This window comes from Muntiacus reevesi, chromosome X, assembly GCF_963930625.1.
Source record: "Muntiacus reevesi chromosome X, mMunRee1.1, whole genome shotgun sequence".
Classification (NCBI taxonomy): Eukaryota; Metazoa; Chordata; class Mammalia; order Artiodactyla; family Cervidae; genus Muntiacus; species Muntiacus reevesi.
The window spans coordinates 116,540,318-116,559,360 of NC_089271.1; the positions used below are offsets into that span (position 1 = coordinate 116,540,318).

The 19,043-nt window shown below is 43.1% G+C and overlaps 1 protein-coding gene across 2 annotated transcripts in view; it reads left to right on the plus strand.

Annotated features, from left to right (window-relative positions):
* The first annotated feature begins 250 nt into the window (after positions 1-250).
* The window catches only part of ZNF75D (zinc finger protein 75D), a 28,152-nt gene continuing 9,359 nt past the window's right edge, over positions 251-19,043 (plus strand). Inside the window, exons 1-6 of one of the 2 annotated variants that reach the window (XM_065916997.1) lie at positions 251-517; positions 2,358-2,882; positions 4,066-4,255; positions 5,199-5,290; positions 5,621-5,747; positions 12,016-12,957. In XM_065916997.1, the coding sequence (XP_065773069.1) occupies positions 2,436-2,882; positions 4,066-4,255; positions 5,199-5,290; positions 5,621-5,747; positions 12,016-12,725 (1,566 nt within the window). In that variant the 5' untranslated portion in view covers positions 251-517; positions 2,358-2,435 and the 3' untranslated portion in view covers positions 12,726-12,957. Of the gene's footprint in view, positions 518-2,357; positions 2,883-4,065; positions 4,256-5,198; positions 5,291-5,620; positions 5,748-12,015; positions 12,958-19,043 lie in introns of those variants that run through there. The other variant, XM_065916998.1, reaches the window with a different exon arrangement.

The window sequence follows — 19,043 nt, forward strand, 5'->3', positions numbered from 1 at the left end:
TCCGAGATCACGGCGCTGGGCGTCAGCCGGCTACAATGCTCGCAGGAGACAGCCTCCTTTGCGGCTCCGCTAGGACTCCCGTGAACCCGAGACTCGGTGACACGAACTGTCTTTTTTTTTTTGCATCCGGGGCTGAACCCAGGATGGGGCGGACCTGCGAGACAGTTCCGGACTCGCGCGTCTGCGACTCCCCAGGTGGAGGGAGGGCGGTGATGGGCGTGGCTGTCACGCAGCCACCGGAAGCGCATTCTTCCTTTTCCGGCCGGCGCCCGGCCCACAGCACGAGACCCCAAAATGGCGAGCCGGGGTACGGTCTCACGGCGCTAGAGGCGTAGCGCCGGGAACTGAACTTCCAAGGCCCGTGCGCTCCTGGGGCCTCGCGCCTTCCCGATATCATCCCCGGGGGCGCGGGAATCCGGACCTGCCTTCTTCCCCGCGACGGCGTGAGGTGTGGTGACTTCATAGCCGAGCCCAGAAAGAGGGAAGTGGTGTCCACGGAAGCCAGAGCTGGGTGGAGGTAATCGAGAACCTGATTTTCCTTCTGGGTTTGGTCAGGAGACCCCCGAGAGATACCGAGAGATACCCTTAGAAATACCTCACGTGCCAGCTGCGTTGTGGTGAGCGAGGATGGGGGGAAGGGCGGAAGTTAGCCGAGGCGCAGCCTTTTCGTTTTCGCTTTGGCTTCTTTGCCGGGCGGCGGGTCGGTCTGAGAACCGGCGGGACCTGTTCTCGAGGAGGCCGGTAGTCAAGGCCACCTACAGCCACATCTAACCTCCAGAAGCAAACTTTTGTACAGTGTGTGCAAATAAAACCCAGGGATGCTGCTGAAGTAGACTCGGAAGCTGCTGGTGTGTTGAGAGCTTTTGGTACTTTCGACCCAGAAGGTGTAGGTGGGGCATAGGGCAGTAAGGCCTACCAGTGCACCCAGCGAAACTTGCCCGTTTCTGCTGGCTTATGAGCATATTACTGGTGGAAGTGAAAGTCGCTCAGTTGTGTCCAACTCTTTTCGAATACAGCCCATGGGATTCTTCAGGCCAGAATACTGGAGTGGGTAGCGTTTCCCTTCTCCAGGGGATCTTACCAACCCAGAGATCGAACCTAGGTCTCCCACATTGTGGGCGGATTCTTTACCAGCTGAGCCACAAGGGAAGCCCAAGAATATTGGAGTGGGTAGCCTATCCCTTCTCCAGCAGATCTTCCCGGCCTAGGAATCGAACTGGGGTCTCCTGCATTGCAGGCGGATTCTTTACTAACTGAGCTATCAGGGAAGCTCCGAGAAAGGGGTCATTTCAGCCTCCAAGACATTAGTTTCTGCTGACAGAGAAATTCAGGAAGTGTCCCTGTACCTCCTGAGCCTAGATAGGCAGCAGGAACCAACCATTTGTTTGAATACCTGTGGCTTCCTTGAAAGAGCTTTGTTGTTGTTTCTCTTGGGTAACCTCTGAGAAAATCAGACTCTCAAGGCCATCATCAGCCTTGCTTAAAAATCTCTATGACCCTGAGGAAATGTAAAGTCAAGACAAGGGTTACCTTTTCTAGGACCTTTCTTGTCTCTGAAGAACCTTAATCGTCACTATTTCTCCTTTTTTTTTTTAAACAGTGTGACATTTGGATATCTTGTAAACAAAGCCAGCTGTCAGTTTTTCTAGTAAAGTGAGCAGAAATTTTCATCCATAGGTAGAAAGGAGCACAGTGACCATTATAAGTGTTCCCAGGAGGTGCCAAAGAAGCAATGTTGATGCCATCTGGTAGCTTAGTGGGGGGAAACTTGCTGAAAGGAATAAGGTTACTTTTTCTCTAATTCTTTTCTGATCTGGGTGTCTCAGTTTCCCTTCCAGTATTAATATGATGGAAAAGAGAATATAGATGTTCCATAAAGCAAAGGAATCAGTCTGCATAAGAAGATGAAGGGACAGAGAAGTTGTCCCTCATCTCACGGAAGATAAGAAACTGGAATGATTTATTAAAATGTAGAGAAAGTAAAATACCCCTGTTTGTAAAGGTGGGACATGAAGTACACGGATTAAGTATTAGATAATATCAAAGCTTCTTTTAGCAAATGCATGCAAGTTTTTTCATCCATCAACCTTAGAGAAAAAGTGATGAACTAACATTTGTCTTTCCAGAGCTGTAAATTTGTTTCAAAGTTGAGTAACAAAGGAAAGGGTGAAGACATGTCCTGAGTCTTGAGTTTTCAGGAGTGGCAGTTAATTTTAAAAAGGAGGCAGAACAGTTGCTTTCTGTTCCTTCTTTTCTGATAACTTTCTGTTCCTCCTTCTCTGATAACTATAAATAGTAAATGTGTGTCATGTGGCTTTCTTCTTGATGTGTACTTTTTTTTTCCTCCCCTCTCTCAGTGCCCTTGGGGAGAAGATCCACTCATTGGTTTTGTACCAAGCCTGACAAGGCCTCAGTTATCAGGTGGCCCCAAGAGGATGTCACACGTAGGAGAAAAACAGTTCCTAGAGCAAATAATGATGAGCCATGTGAAGGCGAATGCATGCTTGTACCCACATGTGGAGGTTTTGCAGGGGACTAAGAGGTCTGTGAAAGAGAGTTCCAATCAGAGTAAGAAATCCAGCCCACAGATGGGCAGTCTTAGTCCTGAGAGTGCTCGCCAGCACTTCCGGAGCTTCTGTTATCATGATGCACCTGGACCGTGTGAGGCTGTCAGCCAACTGCAGGAATTATGCTGTCAGTGGCTGAGGCCAGAGATCCACTCAAAAGAGCAAATCTTGGAATTGCTGGTGCTGGAGCAGTTCCTGGACGTTCTGCCCAGTCATATCCAGAACTGGGTGCAGAAGTATCATCCACAGAGCGTCAAAGAGGCTGTGGCCCTGGTAGACCGCTTTCAGAGAGAATCTGGTGGAATAAGCAATGAGGTGAGCAGAAAGATTCCTTACATGTACACTGTGAAAGAGGGTGAAAGTGGGGGGCAGTAATTGGAGAATGAGATGGATTAAGTCACTCTACTATTGTTCCTTTAGAATAACTAAGTGCAGTCTGAAATCACAGACTTGCAGTGACAGCTTTCAGATTTGGGAGTTCCGGAGAGTCTTTTCCTGGCCTTAGAAAAAAATGCATTTTGTCCTCTTTAGGGCCAGGGTGAATTGAAGGTGGTGGGCCTGGCCTAGCATGGCCAAGGAGACAGGACTTAGCAACCAAGAAATAGAAGGCAAGAAAATGCTAGGAAGGGAGGAAAAAAACTCTGAATGCAGGGTTTTAAAGGTCAAAGGCAGGAGAGGGTAGCAGCCAAAGTATAAATCAAACCTTTCTGGGGAAACTGCAAAGAAAGAGAAGAAATGGAAAGAGAAAAGGGAAACAAGGATCAGAAAGAAGAAAAAAGCTAACAGAAAAATGGAGAAAATCTGAATGCTGAGGGGTGGTGCTCTCTGGGCTGGGAACACACATCTAAGGGTCAGGAGAAAAGAGCCTCCATGGCCTTCCTTCATGCTTTGCCTTGGCCTTGCTGGTGAGTGGGTAACCAGGTCTGCCCTGGGGAGATGGCAGCATACTTTCTCTCCTTGGGAGCCCACGTTGAGGAGCACAAGTGTCTTATACACCTGAAGTGTATGGAGGAAAGTTGAATCCAGCTCTTCCCCCATTTTTTTCCTCTGCTGCATCCCCTTTCTCCATGAAATTGTTCCCTTGACGTGGGAGGATTGGAAAATCTAACTGACAGAAAACCCTTTTTTATTCATTTTCTTATTCTTTAGAGAAAACTAGAAAATAAAAGCCCACTAAATCAAGGATCCAGGTCTAGAAAGCAAGAGAGTGGAGGCAGTGAGAGAACAGGCAGCCTGCCCCTACCCTGCTCTTGGTGTGAGCCGTGGCTGTCCGAGGAGGTGTAGAGGCCAGCAACAATCATAGCTTCTCTCATTTTAATCTGATTTTCCCCGCTCATGTGTACAGTTCCTTGTGAGAAAATCATGGCACAATATCTCTTCATTTTTAAAAATTACTTCCTTACACACTCCCCAAACCTGGACTCTACTCTTGTATGTTCTTCCATCACCACCCCAAAACCAAAAGTTCTTTGCTAATGAGGATGGGGATTATTTCTAGGTCACAGCCCATGAACTGGGAAAGGACACAGAGCTCTTGGAAGGAACAGCAGTGGCCCCAGGCTTTAAGTGGAAGCCAGCAGAGCCCCAACCAACGGGTGTGTTCCAGAAAGAATGTTGGAATATATACCAGATACTGCAAGATCCGGGCTGGAATACTCACAAAGAAACCCAGCCTGTGTATGAAAGAGGTAAGGAGTTTCATCATAAATATCTTCTCTTGGGAGCTATGATAGTAATTGGTTCAGGTAGCATGTCATGGGAATTTTCCAGGTGCCCAGTCATGCTTTCAGTTAGGATATCTTTCTAGTGGGAGTACAGTAGGTCAGTGGTGGGTGAAGGTGAAGGTCCTTCTGGGGTACAGAAGCATCCAAACTACAGAACGCTGGTATTCATAATGTGGACCTTTCTCTATAGAAATTTGAGAGGAGAGAAGAAGGTAGAGCAGGGACAAGCGGGATCATCTCACTGTTAGAAGTTAGAGGAGAAATTGGGATCAGAAATGGGCTGTCAGTGGCAGAATGGGAAGAGAATTGTACACCAGGAAAAAAGTAATGAAATCTCCCATGTTTCCCATAATACACTGGAGGACACGAGGTTTTAATTTTCAAACATCCCTAATGCTTGCCCAGCTCAGTCAACAGTTTCTTTAATGATAGGAAAAACAATGGATTTCCTTTTATTTAATGGAAGCAGTGAAAGTGAAGTTGCTCAGTCATGTCCAACTGTTTGCGACCCCATGGACCCACCAGGCTCCTCCGTCCATGGGATTCTCCAGGCAAGAATACTGGAGTGAGTTGCCATTTCCTTCTCCAGGGGATCTTCCCAACCCAGGGATCAAACCCAGGTCTCCCACATTGCAGGCAGACGCTTTAACCTCTGAGCCAGCAGGGAAGCCCTATTTAATTTAATGAAAACTGGGAACCAATTCTATGGAGTGGTGGCTTTTTGGTTCTAATTTACAAGGAGAAGGCCACTCTTGTTGTACATGTGTGAGTGTGTGCTCATGCGCGTGCGCACACACATGTGAAGGTGAGCTGTCTTTACTGAAGGAGTCCTAAACTGTAGAAGTTGATTTGGGGTATTCATAAACAGAAAATATATATATTTTTTCTGGCTCCTTCTCTCCCACAGCTGTGCCTGCTGAAGAGAGTCTAACCTTTTGTGAGCAGAAAAGCACTCCAAGCTGGAAGACGGCATCTGAGCTCACCTTGCCTGAGTCTCAGGTGAGCTGTACTTTACAAGCTTTTTCAGGCAGCCTGAATGTGGCCTTGTCTGCTTTTCTCTGCTGCCCATGATCCTACCTTGCACAGCAGGTGCTCTGAGGCACATTAGCCCCAGATGTTCCTTAGGCAGCTAGGATTGGCGCTGTGGGATTGGGGCACCTCCCAAGCTGTGTACTGATCTCTTTGGCACCTTTTCTGTCATCTCACTTTTTTTCCCTTGAATCTTCTCTTAACTTTTTTGGTAACTGGCCTCCCATGTAATTCAGAGATGAGTGATAGGACGGCTTCTGTTGTAGCGAGTACTGAACTACAACTTACTCTCTTCTTTAGACGCAGTTGACATTTGAAGATGTGGCCTTGTCTTTTTCCAAGGAAGAATGGCAAATAATGGACCCTAATCAGAAGACCCTCTACATTGATGTAATGCGGGAAATCTATGAGACTGTCACCTCTCTAGGTAAAGAGTCTTCCTTTCCTTTGTGTAGCAGTTGAGCAATCTGTTACATCCTCAGTTCATGGAAAATGCACCCCTGTGAGAGTGTCCCAGTGTCCCAGCAGTGGGTTGGTTCTCAGCTTGATGGTGTGAGGGAAAGGGAAGGCAGATGCAGATCACCTGGAGAGTTTTTTACAAATACACATCTTTTTCCTAAGTAGACTGCTTGATCTATCATACTCTTGCCCTCCCCTGCAAGCCCACTCTTTCCAGATCTTTTCCATGTCAGTAGAAAGCATACTTTACCCAGTTGTTCAGGCCCCAAACCTCTCAGTTATCCTTTTTTCCAGTCCTTTTGTTATACCCTACCCCCCCCCCAGCCAATCAGTCAGCAAGTACTCTTAGCTCTGTCTTCAAAATAGGTCCTGAATACAACCATGTCTCAACCTCTTCTGCTCTTACCATCCTGGTCTCAGCTGCCTCATCTCTAACCAGGTCTGCTGGAATACCACATGACTCCCAGTCCCACGACATTTCCATGTGTCCTTAGGTTTAGTTCCTAGTTTCCTCATTGCACATCCACCCACAGCCATAGTAGAATATAAAGAAGATAACTGAGTTTAAGATTCCGCCCATTTAAATGTTTGGAGTAAATAAAAGTATAAAGAGTTATTCGCTTTTTCTGAAATTAGTCTGGAATTTAGATGGCAGTTCATGACCTCCAAGTTTTATTCTCAGAGCATTATCATTGCACCCTAAACTTAAAGTGATCTGTTTAGCACAAGGGCAAGAACCATAGACCCAACGTCCCTAAGAGTTCATGGACATTCTTGGAGAGTCTCTTTGAGGTAAATGTACATATAGGAAGAGGAGAAAATTCCTTAATAGGAGCCTTTATAAGGGCTTAACATTTTTAAGATTTTGTTCCTATATATTTTTAAAAATTAACCTCTTTATTGAGTTATTTGTAGATTCACATGCATATTGAAAATGTAATACAAAGAACCCATATACACTTTACCCATTTTCCCTCAATGATAACTTTTGCAAAAGTATATAATGTCACAACCAGGATAATAAAATGGGTATAGTCCACTGACTTTATTCATATTTCCATTTTTCCTTGTATTCATTTGTGAGTGTGTATGTATTTAGTTCTATAAGGTTTTATCACATGTGGAGGTTTGTATATTCACCACACCAGTCAAGATACGTTACCACAAGGATCCTTCCAGTTGCCCTTTTATCAATATAACAACACATACTTCCCTTCCACACCCTACCTCATCACCAACCTAGGCCAACCACTGATCTGCTTACAGTTTTTAAATTTTGCCATTTCAAAATTATATGATTAGAGTCATAAAATACGTTGCTTTGGGAGATTAACTTTTCTCCTTCACAGTAATTCCCTGGAAATTCATCTAAGTTATTGTGTGTATTAGTAGTTCATTCATTTTTACTGCTGAGAAGCGTTCCATAATATTGATAAACCACAATTTGTTTAACCATTCATCCATTGAAAGATATTTTTGCTGTCTTCAGTCTTGGGCTATTGCGAATAAAGCTGCCATGAATCCTGTACAGAATTTTGTGTAGAGACAGTAAATTTTCATTTCTCTGGGATAGAGAGTGAAAGAGTGAAATTGCTGTTTCATATGGTAATTAGATGTTTAATGCTAAAATGTTTTTCAGAGTGACGGCATCATTTTACCTTCCTAGCCAGCAATGGGTGTGATCCAGTTTCTCTACATTCTTGCCATTGTTTAATATTATTACCATTAAAAAAATTTTTTTTGGCCTTCTGTTAAGTATGTAATGTTATCTCATTGTGGCTTGGACTAGCATTTCGCTAATAGCTAATGATGTTGTAGTTTTTCATGTGCTTATTTGCCATCTTTATATTATCTTCAGTGAAACGGCCTTTGCCATGGTTTTCATTAGGTTGTTTTTTAACTGTTGAATTTTGAGAGTTCTTTTATAGATTGTAGTGCTTTCTTGGATATATGGTTTGCAAGCAGTTTCCCCAAGTCTGTATATTTTTCTTTTTATCCTCTTCCCATGGGTTTCCACAGAGTAAGTTTTTAATTTTGATGCCCAATTTTTCATTTGTTTTTTTACCGATGTTATTTTTGGTATCAGGGCTAGCCATAGAGCCCTAAAATTTTCTATATTTTTCCTAAAAGTTTTTTAAATTTGCATTTAAGTCTGTGATTCATATTGAGTCGATTCTATATAAGATACGAAATTTAGGTTGAAGCTCATTTGGTTTTTTGCCTATGTAGGTCCAGTTGCTTCAGCCTTGTTTATTGAAAAGGCTGGCCTTCCTCCATTGAATTGCTTTTGCACTTTTGTCAAAATCAGTTGGGCATACTTGTGTATCTGTTTTGTTCCATCGAGTTATGTGCCTGTCCCTCTGCCAATATCGCACTGTCTTGATTACTGTAGCTATACAATATAGAAAGCCTAAATCAGAGTCTTTCTTCCTACTTTATTCTTTTGTCAAGATAAATTTTATTTTAAGCTATGCTAGGGCCTGTCCCTTTCCATGTAAATTTTAGAATAAGCTTACCTATAAGAAACTTTTTTGGAATTTTGCTAGAAATTACATTAAACTATATGTTAATTTGAGGAGGATTGATATCTTTACTGTGTTGATTTTTCCAAACAATGAACACAGTATGTTTGTTCAAGTTTTCTTTGATTTCTTTCATCATTTAAAAAATTTTGTTTATTTACTTATTTTGGCTGCACTGAGTCTTTATTGTGGTGTGCAGGCTTCTCCAGTTACAGCTCGAGGGCTCTCTCTAGTTGCAGCTACTAGCTTCATTGCCCAGGGGCATGTGGGATTTTAGTTCCCCAACCAGGGATCAAACCTGAGTTCCCTGCATTGGAAGGTGGATTCTTAACCACTGGACCACCAGGGAAGTCCTATCACCAACTTTTTGATAGAGAAAAAAATTTATTTTATTTATGTTTTTGTTGGAGTATAGTTGTTCATCTACTTTTTATAGTTTTCAGTGTGCAGATCCTCTGCATGTTTGCCAAGTATATGCAGAAGCATTTAATTTTCATTTGCACAACTGTAAATGGTATTATTTTAAATTTATGTTAAAACAAATGTTCACTGTTTTTGTATAGTTATGCCTCTAATTTTATGTTTTATTTTATCCTGTGACCCTACTGAGCTTGCTTATTAGTTCTAAGAAGGTTTTTTTTGGTAAATTTCTTGGGATTATTATACATAGTCACATGATCTTTAGTGCTTTTTATTTATTTATTTTTTTACCTTGTTGCAATAGGTCCAGCTTCTGGTACAGTGTTGAATAAGAATCGTGAGAGCAAACATCCTTGCCTTCTTCCCAATTTTATCATGGAAACGTTATGTCTTTCACTATTACATGTGATGTTAGTGCAGGGTTTGTTTTTTTTTCCATTTATTTTTATTAGTTGGAGGCTAATTACTTAACAGTATTGTAGTAGTTTTTGTCATACATTGACTTGAATTAGCCATGGATTTACATGTATTCCCCATCCCAGTCCTCCCTCCCACTTCCCTCCCCATCCCATCCCTCTGGGTCTTCCCAGTGCACCAGGCCTGAGCACTTGTCTCATGCATCCAACCTGGGCTGGTGATCTGTTTCACCCTAGATAATATACATGTTTCGATGCTGTTCTCTTGAAACATCCCACCCTCGCCTTCTCCCACAGAGTCCAAAAGTCTGTTCTGTACATTTGTGTCTCTTTTTCTGTTTTGCGTATAGGGTTATCATTACCATCTATCTAAATTCCGTATATATGTGTTAGTATACTGTAATGTTCTTTATCTTTCTGGCTTACTTCACTCTGTATAATGGGCTCCAGTTTCATCCATCTCATTAGAACTGATTCAAATGAATTCTTTTTAATGGCTGAGTAATATTCCATGGTGTATATGTACCACAGCTTCCTTATCCATTCGTCTGCTGATGGGCATCGAGGTTGCTTCTATGTCCTGGCTATTATAAACTGCTGCAATGAACATTGGGGTGTAGTGCAGGGTTTTTATTGATACTTTATCAAGTTGATATAATTCCTAACTTTCCTAGTGTTTTTATTTATTTTTGGCTGTGCTGGGTCTTCGTTCAAGCACTCAGGATCTTTAGTTGAAGCATGTGAACTCTTAGTTGTGGCATGCAAATTCTTAGTGTCATTTCAGAATCTAGTTCCCTGACCAAGAATTGAACCTGGGCCCCTTGTATTGGGAATGTGGAGTCTTAGCCACTGGTCCACCAGGGAAGTCCCTCTTGAGTTTTTTTTTTTTTTATCATTAATGGATGTAGAGTTTGTCAAATACTTTTCTGTGTCAGTTAATGGGATTATGATCTTTCAAAGCTTGTTGATATATGGTGGATTATGTTGATTGATTTCAAATATCGAAATCCTATGTGATCATGGTATATAATGCTTACATATTGTTACATTCAGATTGCCAATATTTTGTTGAGGATTTTTGTGTTGAAGTTCATGGGAGATGTTAGTCTGTAGTTTTCTTTTTTAGTACTGTCTTTGTGTGATTTTGTTATCAGGGTAATTACTGGCCTTATGAAATGATTTGGGTAATATTACTTCTTCTTTTCTGGAAGAGATGATACAAAAGTAGTGTTAATTGTATAGATATTTTGTAGAATCCTCCAGTAACACTATATGAACCTGGAGATGTCTGTTTTGGCAGCTTTTTAATTATGAATTCAATTTTTAATTTTCAGAGTGCTATTCAGATTATCTATTTCACACTGGTTGAATTCTGGTAGTTTGTAGATTTTGAGAAATTCACCCATTTCCCCCTAACTTTTAAACTTTGTGAACGTAAGTTGGTTATAGTATTCCCTTATTATCTCTTTAATTGCTGCAGAATGTGTAGTGATAGACCCAGTTTCCTTCCTGATATGGATGGTTTGCATCTTCTTTCATTTTTGCCTGAGTTAATACAGGTTTATCAATTTCATTAATTTTTTGAGGAGCAAGTTGTTTAATTTCTGCTGTGATCTTTATTATTCCTTTCTTCAACTTTTATTTTCCTTTTTTTCTAGTTTTTTGAGGTAGAAACTTAGATTATTTATTTGAGAGCTTTCCTCTTTTCTGTTGTATGCCTTTAGGGCTATATATTTTCCTCTAAGCATTCCTATAGCTGCATTCCACATATTTTGATATATTATAATTTCATTTTCATTTAATTATGTATTTTTACATTTCCCTTGAGACTTTCTCTTTGAATCATGGATTATTTAGAAGTATATTTCCATTTGTTTCCATATATTTTAGATTTTTCTATTGTCTTTCTGGTTTTGATTATCAATCTGATTCCATTTTTGTCAGATTGCCTTTTCTCACTCAAGTTGTGTTGTTTTTTTTTTTTTGGTTCTAGGAGTGCTGTGTGACTTATTTTTTTGTATCCTGATCATTTTGTCTATTATGTTAGGAGAGTCTGGGTCCTATTTAAATATTTTAATGGGCAGTCACTCCGTTTTAGTTTAGCATGTTAAGTTCTTTCCTACTTTGTGGGAAAAGATTCATTCAGAACTCCCACCTTATTAAACACCTGCTTTGTAGAATATGTGTCTAGTGACAGCTTAATTTTCAGAGCTTTTATGGTATTATTTTGGTCTCCTTGATTTATGTGGTACTGCTGGGATTCCCATGTGCTCCTGCTTATGCTGCCACCAAGAGTGAGGAATGAGGAAGATCTTTACTTAGGCTAGAGTGTCTCTCAGTGGGCATCTCTGACTCATAGGGATGAAGAGGCTTCCTGGGGCAGGCTGCTAGTGGCTGGTTAGCGAGGTCTGTCTTGCTAGTTCTGCATGACAAATCTGATGTCTCTGACTGGAGTTCTGATGTTGTCAGAAGGTTTCCCATTTCAGATTGGGGATGGAGTAAGCCTATTCAGGTAGCGTTCTGTTGCTCAGTTGAGATTTAGAAAACACTAGATCTGGTTTGCCTACATTTTTGGATGTGGGGATGTAAGATACTACTGTGTTACTCTTCTAGTCCTGGGGTCCCAAACCATTTTGCCCTCCTCTTAGCACTTTTTAGAATTCTCTGTTCATTGTATCTTGCATTCTTGAATGGATTTGTTGTTGTGCCCAGCAAGGAGGACCAAGGAGAAATGTGTCTGTGCCATTTTGCCCAGATTTGACCAAAAATCCCTTGTTCCTGTATTTTTTTAAAGCTGTCAGCATTGATTTTTCTTTCCATGTCTACAGTTTTCTTATTCTGGGGAACAGATGGCTGATTCTTCTGTTTATTCCAACAGGGTTAAAGCTCAAAAATGACACTGGAAATGACCAACCTGTATCTCTTTCTACATCAGAAATACAACCATCAGGATGCAAAGTATTAAGAAAGGCCAGAATGAAAGTTGCTCAGACAACAGAGGGCAATGAAAATCAGGGTGGTACATGCAGGGTACGGAAACGACATCGTGCTTTTCCAGGGAGGAAAAGAAAGAAACTTAAAACTTGTAAACAAGAGCTTCCAAAACCTGTGGATGTTCATGGGAAGGGCTATGCGGGAGAGAAACCTTTTAAATGTCAGGAATGTGGGAAAAGCTTTAGAGTTAGCTCTGACCTTATTAAACACCAGAGAATTCACACTGAAGAGAAGCCCTATAAATGTCAACAATGTGATAAGCGGTTTAGATGGAGTTCAGATCTTAATAAGCACTTATTGGCACACCAAGGAATTAAACCATATAGATGCTCATGGTGTGGAAAAAGCTTTAGTCATAACACAAATCTACACACACACCTAAGAATTCACACTGGAGAGAAGCCCTTTAAATGTTATGAATGTGGGAAAAGATTCATTCAGAACTCCCACCTTATTAAACACCAGAGAACCCATACAGGTGAGCAGCCTTATACTTGTAGCATATGCAGGAGAAATTTTAGCAGGCGGTCAAGCCTTCTTAGACACCAGAAACTCCACAGGAAAAGGGAATCATGTCCAGTGTCTCCAGTCTGAGGAAAGTCACCATTTAGAGCTAGATCCTGGATGTGATGAAAGAATGCATAATGTTGAGGTAGCCAATGATAGGAATCTGTCATCAACAATGTTTTTAGGAGGGGCATATGGGATGTTTCACAAAAAGGAATCTAAACTCTCTTTTATGCAGCATTGTATCTTCAGTGCCTACCACCAATACCTGGAAAATTCTTTATAAATAAAAGAATGGAATCATTCTTGTATATCTGAAGTTACCTGTTTGTATCTGTCTGGTTACTCAGCCTCCCCATCCTCCATGATCTAAATTCTTCAGGTATCAGGTACTCAGCAAATAATGATGGTGGGGAATCCTACTCCCATTCTTTCACAGGAAAGATGGATCATAAGAGTATTCAGTTTCTCTGAAGGGAGCTCAGAATGAATTACTAAGTTTGAGGCAGTATCCGTGGCTATCATCCTATCTACATGAACAACCTCAGCCCAGGGTTCAGGAAACTGTATCCTGAAACAGAGAAGTTTCAGTGTTTGCCCTGGGAGAAGTACCCCCATTCTAGTTGCCTCTCCCCTGAGCACCCACTACTGCAGTGTTTTCTGTCAAGGAATTCTAGCATTAAGCAAAGGCCTAGGGGCCTTGGAAGCACTTGATACCTTTCTTCCTGCTGAGCCTTTGACACTGAGGTATTTAAACTGAAATGATGAAGGAGGCAGCCTGGAATCTCATCCGAGTACTTGTCTCTGTAGAAGGCATAGGCCATGTGAGTGGCCTTCTTTTTTTTAACTTTCATTATATGGACTGAAGACTTTCAAGTTGATGCCACCCTGCTCCAGGACCTAACAGGAGGCCAACTTGTATGGCTGTTTAGGCATTGCTTCATACGTATGGATGCTTTGCAGGAAGATCTGGAGATTTTGCAAACTGATTTATTCAGAATGGTAAGGAGAACCCTGTGGCCTCATGGTCTTATAGCCTCCGTGAACATTGGATGCTAGGAGGGGGTGTCCAGTCAGAGCAGGGTGAGGCCTGTGACTTAAAAGTGATGACTCACTGAAAGCCAGGTCAGACAAAAACTGGTTTGTTCATGTTGGGATTTTAGTTCCCGGACCAGGGATCAAACCTGTGTCCCCTGCAGTGGAAGCGTGGAGTCCTAACCACTGGACAGCCAGGAGAGTCCATGTGTAGTGTTTAGAAAGAAGAGATGGACTCAAAAATTGAAGGAAGTACTGTGTGGATGGAGCCAGCAGTTTTTGCCCATTCACCAAAGTTCCTGAGAACAGGTTGGCAAAAGGGCACTCTATCTTCCCAAAGTTGCTGTCCCCACTCACAACACTTGCAGCTTCAGAGTTCCTATTGCAGGTTTTCGTCTATACTGACATTCCCAGGAGAGGTTAAAAACAGGAAACATGGGTCTTCTTTTAGAGATTTTTTTTTTTTAATTGGAGGAAAATCACTTTACAACGTTCTATTGGTTTCTGCTGTACAACAATGCAAATCAGACATAAGTGTACATATTTCACCTCCCTCTTGAGCCTCCCACCCCTCCCCTCTAGGTTATCACAGAGCACCTGGCTGGGCTCTGTGTTATATAGCAACTTCTCACCTGCTATAGAGGTCAGTCTTTTTTTTTTTTAAGGCATAAATGGCAGGAAGACCTTTTAGATGTAAATAGAAACAGGAAGAGGATTGGGGATTCCTGGTTCCCAGTTCAGATACCCCACTGCTCCAGGAAGAAAGGACATTCTTGTCCTAGTGAAACAGAATGTAGAAGTTGGGTCTCCTGGCTATCTCATTAGTACCTATTCTTGCCTTTGAACCCTCTGCCACGGCCTCGCAGGGCCCCCTTCCCCATGCATCTTGACCACTCATATCAGCCCTCAGTATCTCAGAAAAAGAAGTGGGCGCTAAGGGAAGAAATGGCAAGATGGAATGAAGGAGAAATGTCATTCTGCTTCATACTCACTAGCCACCTCCCTGGCATGTGGCTAAAGAGGCGAGCACTCCGATGCTTTTCTGAGGAAAATGGAGACATACAAAATCCAGGGGACTGGAGATGCAGGCTGGATATTCATTCAGGGGACAAAATGGAGAGGCCACTTAAGATCCCACAGGCAGAGACGGCACTGAAGAGATGAAAGATGACCAGACCCAGGGGTGAGGGCTGTGGGCTCCCATTTCCACCACTGTGCTCCGACTCACAGCAAGTGAGGGATGTCAGGGAAAAGATGGGCTGAGAATGGAGCCAGGATAGCAGCAGGCAGTGGTCTTTTGCCCTCCAATCTCTGTATTTGTGATGCCTGAGGTTGGGAGTCAAGGGCTCAGGGAGCAGAGTGCCATTGCCCGCTGTGACCAAGGTACCAGGACCTGTCCTCATGTGCAGGCCAGTTCATGCAAGACATGTCTCTTCAACTTCTGCCCAGAAAACAGTGACGTGGCTGCTACCAAAGAGCCTGTGGGGGGTCCTTTCCAGCCCTTCTCCCATTCCAGCAGCCTCTTCCTCCATCACTGCCTTGCTCTCTTGGCCATGGCCACGCCTGCTTCAGCCACCACCAATTGTGAATGTAAACTGTCCCTCTGTCCCCAGGGGAATGGGCACAGCGACTGAGAATGGGCAGGGAGAGAAGAAAAATGAAATTATGGTCTTGTCGTTGTCAGATTCAAATGCTCTCTTTGCTACCTCTTCTCTCCAGTTTTTTAAAAACATGAGATGTTAGGTTGTTGGTCACCATGATGACCCTGTTGGGGTGGGATGGAGGGAAGCTATTCCTAATATGAAGGAGGGGACTCCCTACAAAAGCCTGTCCCAGGCTGGGTGGCCAGACATAGTAGTGGTGAAGGCCGTCCATTCCTGTCACTGTCATTGCCTTCTTCCCTCCCTCTGTGCCACCTGCTCCTTCCTACCATCATGGGCCAGGCGAGGGATGCAGCTGTGGACAAAGTGAAGGGGAGAGAGGGCCATCCTCCTGAGGATCAACAGTCATGAGCACGTGAGGAGGAAAGGAGCGGTGGTGAGCACCTGTCACCTCTTGATCTTTCAGATCACCTGGGGGAAGGAGGGAGGGAGGAGGCCAGGCAAGCTCAGGGAAGCAGTTCTGCTCCAGGGTTGGCATTTCAGGTGAAGTGGAGAGAAAGAGACAGGAAATGCCAAGAGAGGTTTCCCTCTTCCATCCTTAGGCTCTGATGTGTGACCGGGGGCGACAGAAAAGAACTGACTCCAAACCCTGGGCTGCAGACACCTCAGAGGAACTTGAGTTTGGTGACAGATCTCATGGCTGACAGTGTTCTCTTCAGGTAGTACCCATATGTCTGCCACCCCCAGGCCTCTCTTGAGGAGGCCCTTTAGCTTCCCTAATGGGTGTTATTCTGGGTTTTCTTCTTAACCTTATGCCCCATTCACTGAAGTATCAGCACCATATTTTCTGGGCATTCCCCATGCTGGAGCCAGTGCAGGTTCTCGCATAAAGTTGAGGTGGTACAGGCACAAACTATCTGCGCATTTTGTGTGTGTGTATGTGAAAAGTAAACCTAAAGGGAAACATCTAATCCCTTACCAAGACTGAAAAATAGCCATCTTAACTCAATTGTTTGCTTTTAAGGAATAGTTAGGGAGTTTTGGATGGACATGTACACACTGCTGTATTTAAAATGGATAACCAACAAGGACCTACTGTAGAGCACTGGGAACTCTACTCAATGTGGTGTGGCAGCCTGGATGGCAGGGGAGTTTGGGGGAGAATGGATACATGTGCATACATATGGCTGAGTCCCTGGGCTATGCACTTGAAACTATCACAACATTGTTCATTGGCTATACCCCAAAACAAAAGTTCAAAAAAGGCCCTTCTTAAAACAGGTAAGCAGGAATGTGAGCTGAGAGAAATGTAACAGCAGGGGGCAGTCTATGTGGATCATATTCTGCTTTGTCCAGCCCTTAACTCCCACAGATCCTGACACAGTGGGTGAAACCTTTCTGAAAATTCACAACAATGGAGAAAATTCTTGGATCTTCAGGCTCAGTGGACACAGGCCTACTCAGGCCCATGCTCCTAATGGTCCTTGTACAAAGACCCGCCCCTCCCTTGCCAAAGCCTTTCTGCCCATTGTGCTGGCCAGGGCCCCTCTGGGAGCCGGCATCCCCGCGGGATAGATCAGCACGAAAACAATATATCTTCCCTTCAGTGGTCTTTGACAAGTCTGGGAATCAAGGCTTCTTTATCTGTGGTCCATGGATGAGTTCAAAGGACTTTCAAAATTCTGAGTATGTGGGTATTTCTCTGAGAAGCTAGGCGGTAACTTTTTGGGGTTATTGAAAGTCTTCGTGATCCCTGAGCCTTTAGGCACAATTGCTGCTGCAGTTACTTAAAGCTGTGTCCCTGACTCCTCAAGTCTTGTAGTGCATTAGGGCTGAAGGGCCCTTGGAAAACCCAGGGAAACCATTCCCCTGGTTTTACAGAATAGGCAACTGGAGCTTAGGTGGTTTCCTTTCCAGGGTTTTGAGGCAGAGGGGGGATTGGAATAGTCTCCCAAGCCCCAAGCCTTGAGACTAAGGTCCCTCTCTCCACACATCACAGTACCTTCACCCTGGCAGTGGCATCTCAGGAAGTGTCATCACTTTCAAAAGGTGATCTCTTGGCTATCTCCCATGAGACTAGGAATTCGTTTTTAGCGATGGTCTGTTTTGTTGTTGCTTCCCAGGTGGTTCAGTGGTAAAGAATTTGCCTGCCAATGCAGGAGACATAAGACACAGGTTCGATCCCTGGGTCAGGAAGATCCCCTGCAGGAGGGCATGGAAACCCACTTCAGTATTATTGCCTGGGAAATCCCATGGACAAAGGAGCCTGGTGGGTTACAACCCATGGGGTTGCAAAGACTCGGACACAGCTCAGTGACTAAAGAGCAACAATATCCTTGCACAGGCAGGATATCAAAATCCTCTGATAAAGGAGAGCACTCTCCAGAAGTCGGGGGTGCTGCAGTTCCCTAGCCCCTGCCAGTCAGCAGAAGCCTGGGTACTCGAGGCCCAGGGAGGCCTCTTGGAGATGCTGTCTGAGGAGCTACCTCCGATGAGTCCTTTAGTCCAACAGGCTTCAAACCAACGTTCACTGTGCCTGGGGGGCACCCACAGACTGCCCAAGGGAGACTGGGGCACAGATAGTTTTCAAGGAATCTATTTCTGGGGCCTCCTGGGTGGTCCAGTGGTCAAGACTCTGCACTCCTAATGCAGGGTGTGAGGATTTGATCCCTGAATAGGGAACTAAGATTTCACCTAGTGCGGCCAAAAATAAATAAAGAATCTATTTCCAAATCCTTAGTTTCATATCTTTTTCTTCCTAAAACTTATCTGGGGAGACCCAAAGGACAGTATTCTGTTCCCACCTTCCCTTCTCCTCAAGCCTCCCACCTCTGCCCTGACCTCACCATGGTACCCCACCCCAGAGTGAAAAGTGTTTGAGGAGCCAAAGAAGCCTCATTATTAGTGCTGTTGGAATCCATTGAACAGATAGGCATATTTTGTATCCATTCTTTCACAGAAGGACATTAGGGGTATTTCGATCTTTTGGCTATTGTGAATAGTACCATAGGAAGATTCATGTACACGTATTTGTTTGGATGCTTCTTTTCAAAATAGGGATTCCCTAGTGGCTCAGATGGTAAAAAATCAGCTTACAATGAAGGAGACCCGGGTTCGATCCCTGGGTCGGGAAAATCCCTGGAGAAAGGAATGGCTACCCACTCCAATATTCTTGCCTGGAGAGTCCCATGGACAGAGGAGGCTGGCAGGCTCCTCAAAATAATTGAAAATACCAATTCTTTTAGGTATATACCTAAGAATAGAATTCCTTGGCCACATGGTAGTTGTATGTTTAACTTTATGAGCAAACTCCACAGCATATGCACCATTTTACATTCTCACCATCCAAATACAAGGGTTCCAATTTCTCCACATCTTCACCAAGTCTTGTTAATGTCCATTTGTTTTTCATTATGGCCATTCTAGTGGATGTGAGGTAGTACATATCATTTGTGGTTTTGCTTAGATTTCCCCAATGACTAATAATTGAGCATCTTTTCATGTGCTTGTTGGCCATATGTATATATTCTTTGAAGAAATGTCTGTTTGAGCCATTTGCCAATTTTTAATTGGGTTGTTTGCCTTTTTGCAGTTTGTTATTTACATATTCTGTTTATTATTTATTATTTATATATTCTGTTATTATGTAATAGTTATTTTTATATATTCTATATATAATAAATAATAGTTATTTATATAGTCTGGATGCTTGAACCTTATCCTATATGTGATTTGCAAATATTTTTTCCCATTCTGGAGAAATGCATCA